The 14381-nt window shown below is 32.2% G+C and overlaps 2 protein-coding genes across 4 annotated transcripts; one reads left to right on the forward strand and one right to left on the reverse strand.

The window, feature by feature from the left end:
- Positions 1 to 1588: 1588 nt before the first annotated feature.
- Positions 1589 to 11332, forward strand: LOC110632715 (pentatricopeptide repeat-containing protein At4g04790, mitochondrial). 3 transcript variants are annotated; one of them, XR_002490691.2, is made up of 17 exons: positions 1589 to 1952; positions 2050 to 2097; positions 2579 to 3205; positions 3395 to 3574; positions 5097 to 5161; positions 6347 to 6454; positions 6651 to 6764; positions 7012 to 7107; positions 7303 to 7401; positions 8353 to 8472; positions 8665 to 8769; positions 9178 to 9342; positions 9417 to 9544; positions 9801 to 9879; positions 10224 to 10441; positions 10551 to 11024; positions 11135 to 11332. XR_002490691.2 is itself a non-coding variant. In XM_021781040.2 (16 exons), exons 1-16 carry the CDS (start codon positions 1649 to 1651, stop codon positions 10771 to 10773), a joined length of 2679 nt encoding a protein of 892 aa, XP_021636732.2. In that variant the 5' UTR covers positions 1589 to 1648; the 3' UTR covers positions 10774 to 11332. The 3 variants fall into 3 exon arrangements, 1 of the variants encoding a protein (XP_021636732.2); XR_002490692.2 differs by having other exon boundaries at positions 11155 to 11332; XM_021781040.2 differs by having other exon boundaries at positions 10551 to 11332.
- Positions 11333 to 12934: 1602 nt separating this feature from the next.
- Positions 12935 to 13910, reverse strand: LOC110632703 (protein CHLORORESPIRATORY REDUCTION 41, chloroplastic). The gene has a single exon (XM_021781021.2). The coding sequence runs from the start codon at positions 13829 to 13831 to the stop codon at positions 13169 to 13171; it is 663 nt and encodes a 220-aa protein (XP_021636713.2). The 5' UTR covers positions 13832 to 13910; the 3' UTR covers positions 12935 to 13168.
- Positions 13911 to 14381: the final 471 nt, after the last annotated feature.

A 14381-nucleotide genomic window follows, 5' to 3' on the forward strand; every position in this document is an offset into this window, starting at 1 on the left:
TACATTAAAATGCCTTTTTATAGCCATGGAAGCATCTTTTGGTACCCAGGGAAATCAACTTCATGTCACATTTTATGATCGTTTCCATTATTGCAATTATATTCTGACCCAGTGCTTCGCATCTTTTATCTGTTGCTTCAATTTCATGTCTGAAGCCTGTTTGATAAAAAGCTACTCTGTTTCATGGTGCAAGACATTAATTCCATTATAGTGGCTTCATCACTGCACATGGTGTCTTCAATTCCATGCACAAAAGGTGTTTGATCCATTATTGCAATTGCACAGTCAATACAAGTATGGTTTGACTGTTGTAGCGGACATATTATGGCCTGCTTTGCCACCAATATATTCAAGAGATCAAGATTAGTTTTCGCTGCCCCATCTAAACGTGCATCTGGTAGCTAGATGTGTTCTACATAATAGATGGAATTTTGAGTTGACTTCTTTTATCTTTTTTTTTTTTTTAAATTTAATTTTATTACATATATTACATATAATTCCAGACTAATCTTAATTAAACTAATAACCCAGTAATCGAATACCTAATCTCACTCGATTGTCATTTTATAAATTATAAATCCAAATGTGCTTAATTCTTGTGCTTATAAACAATCTTTTTCAATGGTCCATGTAGGGGCTTCCAGCTTAAATGCCGATTTGGGTTACATGGTTAAGCTACTTTATGCTAGAATTGGTCATTTGCCCATTATTTGCTTACTACAAAAGCAATCCCCCTTCTTCTCTTAAACAATTTTAAGACTGTTTATATATCTTATTCATTTAAAAAATTTATGATGATAATTACAATTTAATTAATAATAGGAAAACTAAAAGTTATAATCATAAACTACTTAAACCAAATATCACACATTAAAAATCAAACTAGCAGCATATCCCCTTGGAGACTTGGTTTGTATGTCCTTCGACAGCAGAACATGGTTAAGAGCTTCTTGGCTTCCCACCTACTTGGATCCTCCTGGAAAAGAATTCCCCATGTAAAAATATGAAAGCCAAGGCAAGCCGCTTCTGCAGACAAGCAAACATATGAAAAGATTCATTATCTCTGATACCATTGCATCATCATTTTTCTTAACTGGCAGTTCCTTTTCCAGGTTAGCACTTGCTCTGCTCATTGCTTCTATTGCAGTTGGTCTGGAGCTTTCTTCTTTTCCGAAATCTTAAAGTTCTTGTATTTCTCCTGCCTGTGGCTGTGAGGTGAAGTCAAGAACAAACACATGATGAAAAGCAGCAAAGATTTGTTCACTCTTAACAGTTCATTACCACAGAAACAAAATCACAAACATCTTATAATCTAATGTTGCTTTGGTTCATAAAAAAATATTGCAGAATTTTTTTTTCCCAAGAGAAATTCCCATATCACTATTTTAATTATTTAATCAAAATTAAAATATTTAAAATTTTAATATTAAAATAAAGCTTTCATTTTTATTAAAAAAATTGTGGCAGAAATCTGAATCTTTAACCATTTAAAAAATATACATAACTCAAGAACTTCATAATTTTTAATCTATTGAAAATATTTTTAAATTGAATAAAATAAAAAGGGTTTCTTTTTTTTTTTTTTTAACCAGTGCCTCAAATACAAGAAAAATGGGAACAGAAACCCAAAACCCTCCTCAGTTCCCAAATGCGCAAGCTCAAGAACTTGAGCTCTCTCTTCGGCTCTTCGTTAAAAGCCAAAGCCAAAGCTAAAGCCGCCGCCACCTCCACAGCGGCCACCACCACTACCGTTAAAACCTCACAGGGGATGGATACAGCTCTTAAACATTATGTGTCCTCTCTCGACATCTCATCTCCATCTATTTCTCATTCCATTACTAAAGGCTCAGTGAAATTCCCTAAACCACCGCTTGATCCTATAAATGCTCCTTCGCTCTCCGTTCTTTCTGCTATCCCCATCCTCAACGCAGAAGACTCCGGTTCAGATTACGGTGCGGCTTCTCTCCAACGGAGGAGAATGATGATTTTTTTTTTTCTCTTTTAGTTTTTGGACTTTAATTGCAATTCTTTTTGGTTTGCTTATTGCAGAAGAAGATACCAAGCAGCTAGCGCTGGAAATTTCTTCGATATTAGCAGGTATGTATTTTGCGAATTTTGAACCACTAGATTTAGTTGTTGCCTCTTGTGTTCTTTGGCACTGAATAATCAAAATTTATGCAAAGAAGGGGTGGAAAGACTAATTTCATATAATGCCATGCGTTGGCATTTTAAAATGAAAGAGGAGAAAATATAATAGAAAAAATGAGGCCCCAAGATTTTTAGCGTTGCACGAAAAAGGCCTTTGCACTTACATTGCAAACAAGCTGGTTAGAGTTCTTGTATTAGTTTGCAAATTTCTTTATGCAATTGGCCACAGAATGTTTGACTTGCATAAAGAATTTAGAATCTTTAGCTATCTTCCTAAGTGGACGAATTATCAACAATCTATGTTTTCATCTATGTTGTGGCATTTTTGAATTATTAAATCATCTGTGGTGTATATTTGGATTTCAAAAATGTTTTTTTTTTCAGCTATTACACAATGCAATGCTATTTAGTGCTATATTTCACTCTGCAGGTGATGCTTCAGTTGCCTCACCTGATTTGCAACGAACCAGCAGAAAGACATCTTTGGAAAACAAGTTGGAAATACCTTGGGTTCCTAATTTCCATACTGAGATTAGATCTGAACGACGGAAAGAAGTATCCCGCAAAAGGAAAGATACATGGATTTTTAAATCTACTCAAGGCAATCGTTTTGACCGGTTAGTTAAATTGTGTGCACAGACACTGGGGGTACGAGCTACAATGGTTGCATTTGGAAAATTAGGACGTGAAAATGGTGTGAAAGAATACAATGCTTTGATAGAGATTTGCATTAATAAGGCTAGGGAAAGTGATGATGAGGATTTTGCCTTGGAGTATATTTCCAGGGCTTTTAAACTTATGAAGTTAATGAAGGAGCAGGGTTTCCAGCTAGAAAATGAAACTTATGGTCCATTTCTTATGTATATAATTGATATGGGTATGGTAGAAGAATTCAACTTTTTCTGTAAATTTATCAAGGAGGATAACCCAAGTTCGCTTGGAAGATTAGGTTACTATGAGATGCTCCTACATGCTAGAGTCAATAACAAAGAAAAGATTCAGGAACTCTGCAATCATATTTCTAACAACCATTCAAATGAAACTATAACTTTACAAGGTATGTGGCTGCTGCATTAAGTTACCATACAAGCTAATTCTTATCTGCTATGTTTGTTTCAGTATCAAATAGAGCTAGCATCTAAGAAAAATGTAGGCAGTTATGTTCTCTTTTTCATGCTCAACAAGACAGTTAACTTTCATGTATTGGGCGTTACTGCAACCAACAAATATCATACTCCTTTTGCAGAAAATTATTTATTAGCACTTTGCGAAACAGAACAGAAGAATGAGCTGTTGCAGTTGTTAGAGATTATAGATATAACAAAAGTTTCATCTTTGGACCATGCGGTAAGCATCTTTAAATCCTTAGGGAGACTAATGTTGGAGCCCCTGGCAGAGAAGTTCCTTTTGGAATTCAAAGAATGTGGTATGTTCATTATAATTTTCTCTTTCTTAATGTGTAGAATCATACGTCGATAAATTAATTGAAGGTGTAAAATTACAAGACATTATAATTTTGTAATATGGTCTTAGTTTTCGTAAATTTACCTGTACTAAAGAATTATTACTTATAAAAGAAATTAGCCTTTGTTTTTTTCCTTAATTGTGCGATGGAAATGAAAAGAAATTAAGTAGAGGAAAAGAAAAGAAAAGAAATCTGTTTTATGTTATATTGTTTGGTTACCTTATGTGAGAGAGTGGAATGTGGATAGAAAAAAAAAAAAGAAATAAGTTTAAAAAGTTTTTTTTTTTTTTTTAATTGTTATACCCTTGTCATGTTATATGGTGTAAGGATATATTCATACTTCAGCCTTTATAATTATTTTACTTTCTTATTTTCCTCCTTTTTACTCCAAATTGGAGAGAAAATTTTTGGAGGTTTAAAGGAAATTAGGAAATCTAATTTCCATTTTTTTCCTCTAACTTCCTTTTTCTAATTGCTGTCCAAACAAAAGAAAATAGAGAAATGATATTTCTTTTCTTTTCTATTCTTTTCCATAAAGCATTAAGAATTGAATAGTCTCCAAATGACTACATTGCAGATTATCCTAATTCCGACACTTCAGTTCTCTCTTTTCTCTTAAGTGAAGCTGAAGCTTTTAGACCCTGCTTGGTTCATTCCATTTTACAAAATTTTGTGGAATTCAATTTAATTCCATATTTAATTTTTTTGGTTGGAATAAAAATTAGAATTCAATTCTATAGAATTGGTTATAACTAAAACCAATTTCTATAAAATTTGATAGAATTTGAAATGAATTCCATAAAACTTACCTAGCAACATTTTTGGACTAAAATGCCCTTATCAAAAAAAATTTCACTCAATCATCCTTCTTCTTATATTTATTAATTAAAAAACTTATCAAGTACTATTAGTTAATTAAAAAATAAAAAGAGAGTTATTTGTTTCGCTTCTTAATAATTTTTTTATACCTAATCACTTTCTACTTTGTAAACTTATATAATGTGAAAAGCCTTTCACAATGAATCTTCTAGATTATGAGACATGTTAATTTATTTTATATTTATTAATATATTTTTAATTGTTATAAATTTATTAGGTATAAGATTTTTTTTTTGATAGAGAAGAAAATTATTATTTTTTAATTTTACTATTGAGGGGTGGGTTAGAAAATGAGAGCAAATATATTTCAATTATGAAATTATACTAAAAAATGAATTATATGGAATTCAATTGAATTATGTATTTTAAGTTGTGTCATTCCAAACATTAGAAATCCTTTCAAATGAATTCTAACTAGAATTCAATTGAATTTCACAAATTTTGTAGAATGGAATTGAACAAACACTATGTTAAACTAGCTTGTTAATCTGGGCTGGAAATAGATTGAGAACATTTGGATCTGATGAAAGACAAAGCATGTATTTCTTCGTAACTGCTTTCTGCCTTATATGCATTTGTGATGTGTTACCATGATAAAATGCAGATTATGGCATAGAGAATATATCAACTCTCATCTTTAGTTATGCTACTAGCATCCCTAATTTAGCGGTAAGTAACCTCTCTGAGTCTGAATGCTTCTGCTAATTTCCTGGAAGCTATAATTCTGAGGTACATCTGCTTCACTTGCTGTTTTCTTCTTTGTAGTAACTGTATTATGTATTAACTGTATTGGACTTGAAATCTTCCTTGCATTTGAAGTTGTGCAAAGTAATAGTATGTTTCTAGTGGTTTAATACCTTTGAATTTTTGTTTAGTGATGCACCATGTTGATATATATACAGGAACTCCTTTTCTATTAATTTTTTTCTTTACACTGGTTGATGCCCTCTTGGTATCCTGTAATATTATTATTCTCTTTCCTTATCAAAATTAATTAAATAAATAATATTATGGTTCTAAAGATTTGCACAGTATGCTATCAATGATTCATGCTAGTGTTACGGTGAATTTTTAAGGTTTTTTTTTTTTAAAGAAAAAATAGTACATCTTTTTGTATTTTGTTTATTTGCATTGATGTGTTGATTCTGCACTAGTGATGAGGTCTTATTGTTTTTTATGTTTTCCAGTTGTTGGCCTATTTTATGACTAATTAAATATTTAGTGGGCAATCTGCATACATGATGAGCTTTAGTTCAAGCTTGACCTTCTAAATCCTAATGAGCCAAGCTGGGCTAGGACAGACAGCTTCTAGCTAGGCTTTGCTAGGCAGCTCTGATGATCACAAATAGATATTTCTAATAAGTGGTACACAGTACACTATGGTCTGGCTGCTACTGCAAAATTAGGCCCTCTCATCTGGTTTGTGTTTGAGCAATTGTTTCTATATAGTTTTTGCTTCACTGTGGTATGAAATTTTTATTAGTTGTGGATCTCAAGAGATTGCTTATTTCTTGTTATTTTAGTCTTTATTTATGATGTTTTCAGCTAGAAAACTGAATTGATCCTAAAAGAAGTCTTAACTTTTCTCAAAGCACACAATGTTGATTTCTTCAACTTGCATGACCATTATAATCTCTTGGACTTATTTTCACCCTAAAATTTTAAACATTGTTTGATCATAAGGAACTCATCTCTCTAAATCTTGTAACAAATTGCATTTGAAGTTTCATTATTGTTTGGGTGATTGCACAAATACCCACTTGACCACACTTCCATATTTTTATTCATTGGAATTTCCAAAAAGTAACTTATCTTGGCTCTTAATCTCTTTAAATGTTACGTTTTCCATTGAAGGTTGAGGATGTCATTTTAAAATTCAAAAACATGCACTCAGTGCTGGAGATTGCACCTGCTTTAAAGTTATATGAGAAGCTCATAATATTTTGTTGTGATTCCCATAAGGTATGACTCAATTGTTTAAAATTTGTTTTGGATATGATTTTATTTGAAATTCGAAAATGAGCATCCTCCTCTCACTTAGGGGTCTAATTTTTTTAATGAGGCTCTATTCAATCTTCTCAGTTTTCATAGGTTATATATATATGTGTGCAGATGACCATTATATTGATTGATTTGTCTATCTTGATTCTTGATGTAGGTGCATGCAGCTCTTGATGTAGTTGACCAGATTTGCAGAGAGGGTTTAACCTTATCCATAGACATGCTAAATTCTATATTGCTTGCTAGCGAGGCAAGCTTTGAGTTTAATTTGGTATGTTGCATCGACTTTAAATGTTCCACCCCTATGTGCCATACTTTTCCTCTCTTCTGTATACATTGAAACATGTATTGAACATTGATTTGACAAGCAAGAGAAGTTTTCGCATTTAAATTCAATGAGAGATCCATAAATAATCCTTGCTATTTTATGAGTTCTTTCGATATTTATTTTTCTATAGTTGATTGCTCTGAAATCTTTCTTCTTTTCCTTCCCATTTGTCACTTTATTTGATTTCAAGGGTCAACGGATTTATTCTTTGGTCCGCCATCATAACTTGATACCAAATTGTGAGACTTTCAGGAGCATGATAAGTTTGAGGGCAAAAATGAAAGATGTAAGTTGTAATATCTCGCTGTATGTGTTTGTTTGTTTCTGTGTATGCAAGCACATGTATGTGTGCATCCAGTCATGAGTGTATCTTTTCTTCATTCTCATTTTCTTTGCTACCACTCATAAAATAATGTTTCTTCATCTGTTGTATAATCCTCTTTTATTGTGTTAACTTTTTTTTTTTGGCTATTAAATCCAGTTTGGTGGTGCATATGATCTGCTTGATGATTTAAAGAAATTAAAGTTGACACCTACAGCAAGTATGTACAATGCTATAATGGCAGTATATTTTCGAGAGGTAACATACTCAGCATTGTGATATATATTGGTGCATTGCATGACTCGTGACATATGTTGCATCATTTTTTGGCTCTGCACTGTGTAAATCAAATGGCTTCTGCAGGAGAAAATTTTAGTAGTTAAAAATTATTCCCCAGTACTCTCTCTCTCTCTCTCTCTCTCTCTCTCTCTCTCTCTCTCTCTCTTTTCATGCAAATAAGTGATCTTCACTAGTTAGCAGACATATAGGTGAGAAGCATTCATGAAATTCCACCTCGCTTTGTGGTAAACCCTGTAAAATTTGGAGTATCATTTTCATTGTTAGTAGAGGACGATTCTGAGGACACCATATGCGCTTTATGTTGAGATGGAAAATTAGTTAAACAAATTTAGATCCGGAAATGGATTAATTTGTCAACAGTTAGAAATACAAGTTATTGAAGGTGATATATTGTGGTCAATCATGGGCAATGAAGGCCATAATTGTATTTGGAAGGAATGACAGAATTTGGTAGAAGAGAGCTATAAGGAAAAAAGGTGGAGTACTGGAGTCCCACAAATGAATGAGTAATGTGGCTCTAAACAGTAAGCATGCCAATTTATTTTTTAGGCTGAATCAAAACATGAACAAAAATGGAGCTCTTTTTGGCAGTATTAGGATTGAGGTAATAAATCTAATGTTGTTGGGTTTGAGAAGTAGTTACTTTATTTCTGCTTCATCATCATGTGCAAGTTATTCTTATGTCTCGGATTCTCTATCCAACTTGAAGAATGATCTCCTATTCAAGTTAAAAGAAGCATAATTTCATAATATTATAATTTATAAACCTCACATTATATTTTATGTTGTGCATTTTTCTGCACATTAGCATTCTTACTTTTCTTATTTGCATACTGTTTTAGATATGAACTTCTTCTTTCTGATGCATTTTGTCTTTTTACTTTCATTCTGCTTTTAATTTCTCTGCAGAAAAACATTAATGGTGCATTAGCGGTTTTCAAGAAAATGAAACTTGCAGGTGTAAAACCTGATTCTCAAACTTACAGCTATTTAATAGTCAACTGTGACAATGAAGATCAAATTATCAAGGTAGTTTAAAATTTATGTATTAGTTATGGTGTCATTTCTCACTTGTATGTAAAGCAAGTAGACCAACGAATGTTCTTGTATGTTAAACAACAAAAAGTTTTTTTTTTTTTTTCTTGCTGAAAAAAGAAAGGCGTCTGATGCTGCAATATGTGAAGGCTTAACCTGATGTGGATGTTTATCTGGTTATTTTAGTACCACGAAGAACTGAAGATTGCTGGAATTTCAGTGTCAAAGCAAATTTACATGGCACTCATTAATGCATATGCAACTTGTGGGCAGTTTGAGAAGGCAAAACAGGTATTTATGCGTGCAGCATGTAGCTTCTAGTGGACTCACTTCTCTCAAAATTTTAATAAAATTCACTTGAATGATCTTGCATTGGATACATTTTCTATTGTTTGAATTTTACATTGCTTTATTGGCTCACTTTTCTAATACTGTTTGTTTGTTAGTTGTTCAGCTTTCACAAAATTTTCATTAATTTTTCAATTTCCATATCTAATTTATCTACATTCTTCTAACCAACTTCATTTTTAATTTCAAGATATCCATTAAGATTGTGTACTGTTGACACAATTTACTGGTTTTCTATAATTGTGATCTTCCACTGGAATGTTTGCTGTTCTATTAAGGTTTGGTGTAATATTATGTTTATATCTTTCTTGTATGTTGATATTTTCTCACAGATGCCATTCTATGTGTTAGGTACTCTCAGACGAAAGGATTCCTCTTAAGAACTTTAACGAAATCAAAAGTGTACTTGTCTCAGCTCTTGCATCACATGGTCAATTGGATGATGCCCTTGGTTTATATGAAGAAATCAAGAATGCTGGAAACTCTTTGGAGCCAAAATCTGTCATATGTCTTATTGTAAGTTTTTGTGTATAAGTGTTTTATTCTCTCTATTTTTCACAAGTTATAACATTCTTTTTAAATCCTTTTAGGATCATCTTCAATCTGAAGGCGAAATAAGTAGATTGCTTAAGCTTCTGGAAGAATTGCAAGATCCTGACTATTGGGTGGACGGTTGCTGCAGAGTTATCATGTATTGTATGCGTAACAAGCATATAAGGTTTCTTCCTCTTCTTCTTCTTCTTCTTTTTCTTTTTCCCTTCCCCTCTTTGGTACAGGAGGCTATGGCCCAAATCAATGACCTCTGCCAAACTCAACCCCCTTTTTTCTTCTCCTTACCATGTGAGCTAGGCCCAGTTGGCAATTTTATATGTTCTTGAACAGTTTGTGTCTGCCAATTTTGCTTTTTTTCTTTTAAAGATTTGGATTTTGCTTATGCTCATTATTATTATTATTATTATTTTTTATATATATAGTTCTGCCGTCAATCTGCTCAAGCAACTTAAGGATAGAATCAGCAGTGATGAGTTGGTCATGCAAGTTCTTTTCGATGAGGTTTGAACTTGTTCCTCCCTACACGACCTTTTGACATATGCACTTCTTACTTGTAGTGCAGAAATTTGTCACATTTTCATTTGTATTATAACTTTTGAGATACTCATAATCGTATAGCTATATTTAGGCTGTACACTAATTGTGGTGTGGGAATAATTTCTTGAACTATCTTAAACTCTATTTCCACGTGTCAGTACATTGTGTGTTGTGGTTAGGCATACTTTAGACAGTTGTTTCTTCATTACTGACCTGCAAATCGGAGCTCTGTAGATATTTAGTTTTCTGTTTATAAGTCAACCCCACTGACATCATGCCACTCTGGTTTTGTCATCATACGTGTGTAGGTTTTCTCACTGTTTGCTGAGACACAGCCTATGGAGCTGCATATGGGACTGGAGTTGCTTCAAGCCATTAAGGATGAGCTTTGTGTTTGTCCATCTCGGAAATCTCTTGATTTTCTCCTCAGTGCTTGTGGTAGGGCCAAAGATTTGCATAATTCTCTTTCGATCTGGAAAGAGTATGAGGCTGCCGGATATCCTTACAACGTCACGAGTTATTTAAGGCATACACTTATCTTTTTATTGTCGTTTCAAGCATTGGTGAGGTTGAAGGTACATGTTAAATCTGTTTTGTCTAACTTCTATTGGTTTTTGTTCTTTGGCTTGTTGCAGGATGTATCAAGCCCTTTTGGCTTCAGGGGACCAAAAATCGGCGAAGCTTATGCTTGCTAAAATTCCAAAATACGATCTTCATGTTTGCTTGATTATCCAAGCCTGTCAAAAGACTTACATTGGGTCCAATTCTACAAAGGGAAAAAAGAAGAAAAAAAACAAAGAAAAAACGAATGAAAAAAAGAACAAGAACAACCAGGAAAAAGAATCAATAGTGAAATGAACCCAAATCTAAATGTGGATAAAAATATAAATAAGACTAACTTGCAACTTTATCCAACTCATGGAAAAATTCAATGGCAGTGGGGGCCTTCTAGCGGAGCATGCAAAAGGAGGAAGAAGAAAAGGAAAGTAAAAACTACCCATTTATGAGCAAGTAAGCAAAATGTGCAGTTCCTGAACAAGTTGAGGACAAGTTTCTTCAACAAGTCACTCCAGCCCATTTTCACAAGGGTTTTGGTTGCTCCACCATGGGTATGTTTCCGGTCGGAACTTGATTCTTGGAATTCTAAATCTTTTTCTTTTCCCTTTCATAGCAGTGTTGATAAAATGTTAAAACGTACCCAATAACATTGTCTATACAGGTACTCTTTATTTTTTGTAGGAAACGAGTTTCCAATAGCAATAGAACATAGCCATGGAACCTTGGAATTTTTACTATTATCTCTGCATAGTTGGCTTGTACTATGTGGGTCACCAACCAATGGCCCCAGAGCCTGTAGCGGATGATTCTATATTCTGTAATGATATCTTCCATAATCACCAATGAATCTTTTACATGATATGCTTTGGCTCTTCAGTGGGGTTCTTGGACCTTCTCTTTGAAAAAAATTATTAAGTAGGTTTATAAATTATTAAGAAAAATATATAGTATATTGGTTGGAACCTGTTGGTTTTAATTTTTTCATGTAACTCTTATTGTTCTATTATTTATGTATAAATATCAACTCGCATGTCTACATATAAGGGATGGATATAACGAATTTAAAAGTATTGATACTTGTGAATATTTTTGTCTTTTATGTTTATTAGTTATTTATTAATTAAAGGGTAATTTGTCAAAATTCGATTAATTAAAATTAGATAAAATTTTAACAATTTTTAAAAATTTAGTTAATTTCGTAAGATTTAAACATTTAAATCAAATTGTTAAAACGCTTAAGATTAGAATTTTTTTTTTAATTAAGCTCATATTTTAATATTTTATAATTTTATTATATATTATGTGAACTCATTTTTTAAATTTGTAGATTCGTCATCGTCTCAGAAAATTTTCCGAATTGATGCACTAACTATTACATGAGTGAGAATGTGACAAGAATTTCTTTTTCCTTATTCATCCTCACTTGGTAATCAGAACATATATGTGGAATTGTCATGGCAGCAATGCTTTAAGACTATCTCGAGCCAATTTTGCAAGTTGATCCAATTGAGAAAAGGGAAATTCGTCAAAGAAAACTAAGAACTGTTAAAAGTTGAATTTGCTAATAAATTTCTACGATAGAATTAATATGCAGCATAAGAAATAATTACACTCAATATCTTGAAATTTTGAGATACTAATATGTAGCCTCAACTTGTACTACTGCGAGTCTTGAATCTAAATTTGATTGCTGCGACTACGAGTCTTCATTTTACTAATACCCAACAAATGGCCTAGCGTGTGAAGTGTGAAGGAGCTAGGTTAATGAAGCGTAATCCTCCTAATTAGGTTGAAGGGTGTTTTGACTAGAATTAAAAAGATAAAACTATTATTTTTATTTTTAATATCTAATTTAATAATTATTTTTATTGAACACTTTTATCTTAAAGCACAATCTAGTAAAACAGTTAACAACTATCAACTAAAAAAAATAATTGACAGCTACTAGGAAAGTTAACGGCTATTAGAACAACTAATATTACTGAATATATCTTAAAATGAAAATAACTTTATTCCGTAAATGTTTAGTATTTTGACTAGAGTCAAAATATTATCTCTTATTTATATTGTTTAATGATATAGTATTTATACTAATATTTTAAAATAATTTATGAAAAATTATAACATTTTGATTAAAATCAACAAGATAATATAACTATTTTTCTAATCTAATAACTATTTCTATTGAACACTTATATTTTAAATTTACTATACAAGTAATTAAATATTAACACTTAATATCTAATAATTAAATGTCACAGCTATTAAAATAACTAATCACTCAAGGTCAACAACTGAATAAGAAAGATTGCCATTTGTTGGCGGGGTGCTTATAGAGATTGATTAGCTCAGTCATATTAAAGTTGTTTAATCTTGAATTTGAATATTAATAAGAGCTAATTGTCCAGAAAAACTTATGATAAAAATTCATATAAAGTACCACTAATTTTTTACTAGGTGATATCTCGAATTCCAGCCTTTCATTCAACTGAAATCAACCAAAGGAAAATTCAGACACAATAAATTGGCAACGATAATCATGGTGAGGGATAGAATTCTTGGGAACTCTTGGTGTGATGGCAACTCATGAATTATTACAAGTAAAAGAGTTTTGAAGATTGTCCCTAAAATTAACCTGGATTGAAAGAAGTTAATAAAGCCATATTATTGTTATTATTATTATTGTGATTAATGTTCAAAATGAATTAGCAACAAGTATAGCTTGCCTGCATCTGGCCTTGGCCTGTTCAAGCCTCTCACCCAGAGTCTCTTCTTTAACAGCAGCTTTAACCATAGCCAAATCCATTTCCATCAACTTCAAAACCCTAAACAACTCAGTCACCATTCGCTCCTCTACTTTCCCTTCATCTCTCAACACCTCTGCCTCTTCTCTGGCTCTCTCTGCTACTATTTCTCCAGCCTTAGCCAAAAGAGCAGTTGAACCAAACTCTTTTCCCATCAACTCCTCCAACTTCCCCAAGAAATCCATTATCACATACCCTTTTGGCTTCTCAAGCTCAATCTTTTTAGTTCTTTTCCACCCTATCTCAAAATTCGGTGGCTCAGCTTTTGTAAGTTCTTTTTTTAACTTTCTTTCTCTCAGTATTTCAGATCTTCTTCTCTTTTCAATAGGGAAAGTTTCTGCGTTGTTCAAGGTGGTGGAGTATGGAGTTGGGTCGTCATCATCATTAATGGTGGGTTCTGGGGATGAGGTTGAAGTGCATTTGATGGAGAAGAAATGGGCTTTTTGTGGGTTTTGGATGATTAGAATTGATGGGTTTATGGAGAATTGAGTTAAGTTCTGGTTTATGAGAAGTGGATTTGGTTGAGAGAGAGATTGAAGGAAAGTGGAAGCCATTATCAGAGAGCTCTTCAGCAAAGTGATGCAAGGAAGAAGACGAGACTTGTTACTTAGGCCCTTTTGTTGATTGTTTTTGGATAAAGTGATCAATGGAGCAAAATATACCAGCCCACTTTTTTTTTTCTTGCCCAAAAAATTTGGCACTAATTTTAAATTAGAATTTAATTACTTACTATGTTAATTTGATATCTGTTAAATGATTTTTAATTAAAAATATTTTAATTTTTCTCTTTGAATTTTCACTTATTTTTTCATGAAATCACAAGAAATGTGGTTAAAAAAATTTTTGTGGAGCAAATTACATTTATTTAATTTTTAAAAACAAAAATAAGTAAGAATATAAATAATTGAATGATTATTTTTATTTATATAATGAAAAGAAAAAAAATCTTTGAATAAATAATAATAATAAATTACTTACAATTTTTATTAATGAGATTGAAAAATTTAGAATTTGATTGAGCTATTGCTTCCCTTATTTTTTTTTTATGGGCTTGCAAATTGGTAATAATTGAATGATTATTTTTATTTATATAATGAAAAGAAA

The sequence above is a fragment of the Hevea brasiliensis genome, chromosome 4 (genome assembly GCF_030052815.1).
Source record: "Hevea brasiliensis isolate MT/VB/25A 57/8 chromosome 4, ASM3005281v1, whole genome shotgun sequence".
Classification (NCBI taxonomy): domain Eukaryota; kingdom Viridiplantae; phylum Streptophyta; class Magnoliopsida; order Malpighiales; family Euphorbiaceae; genus Hevea; species Hevea brasiliensis.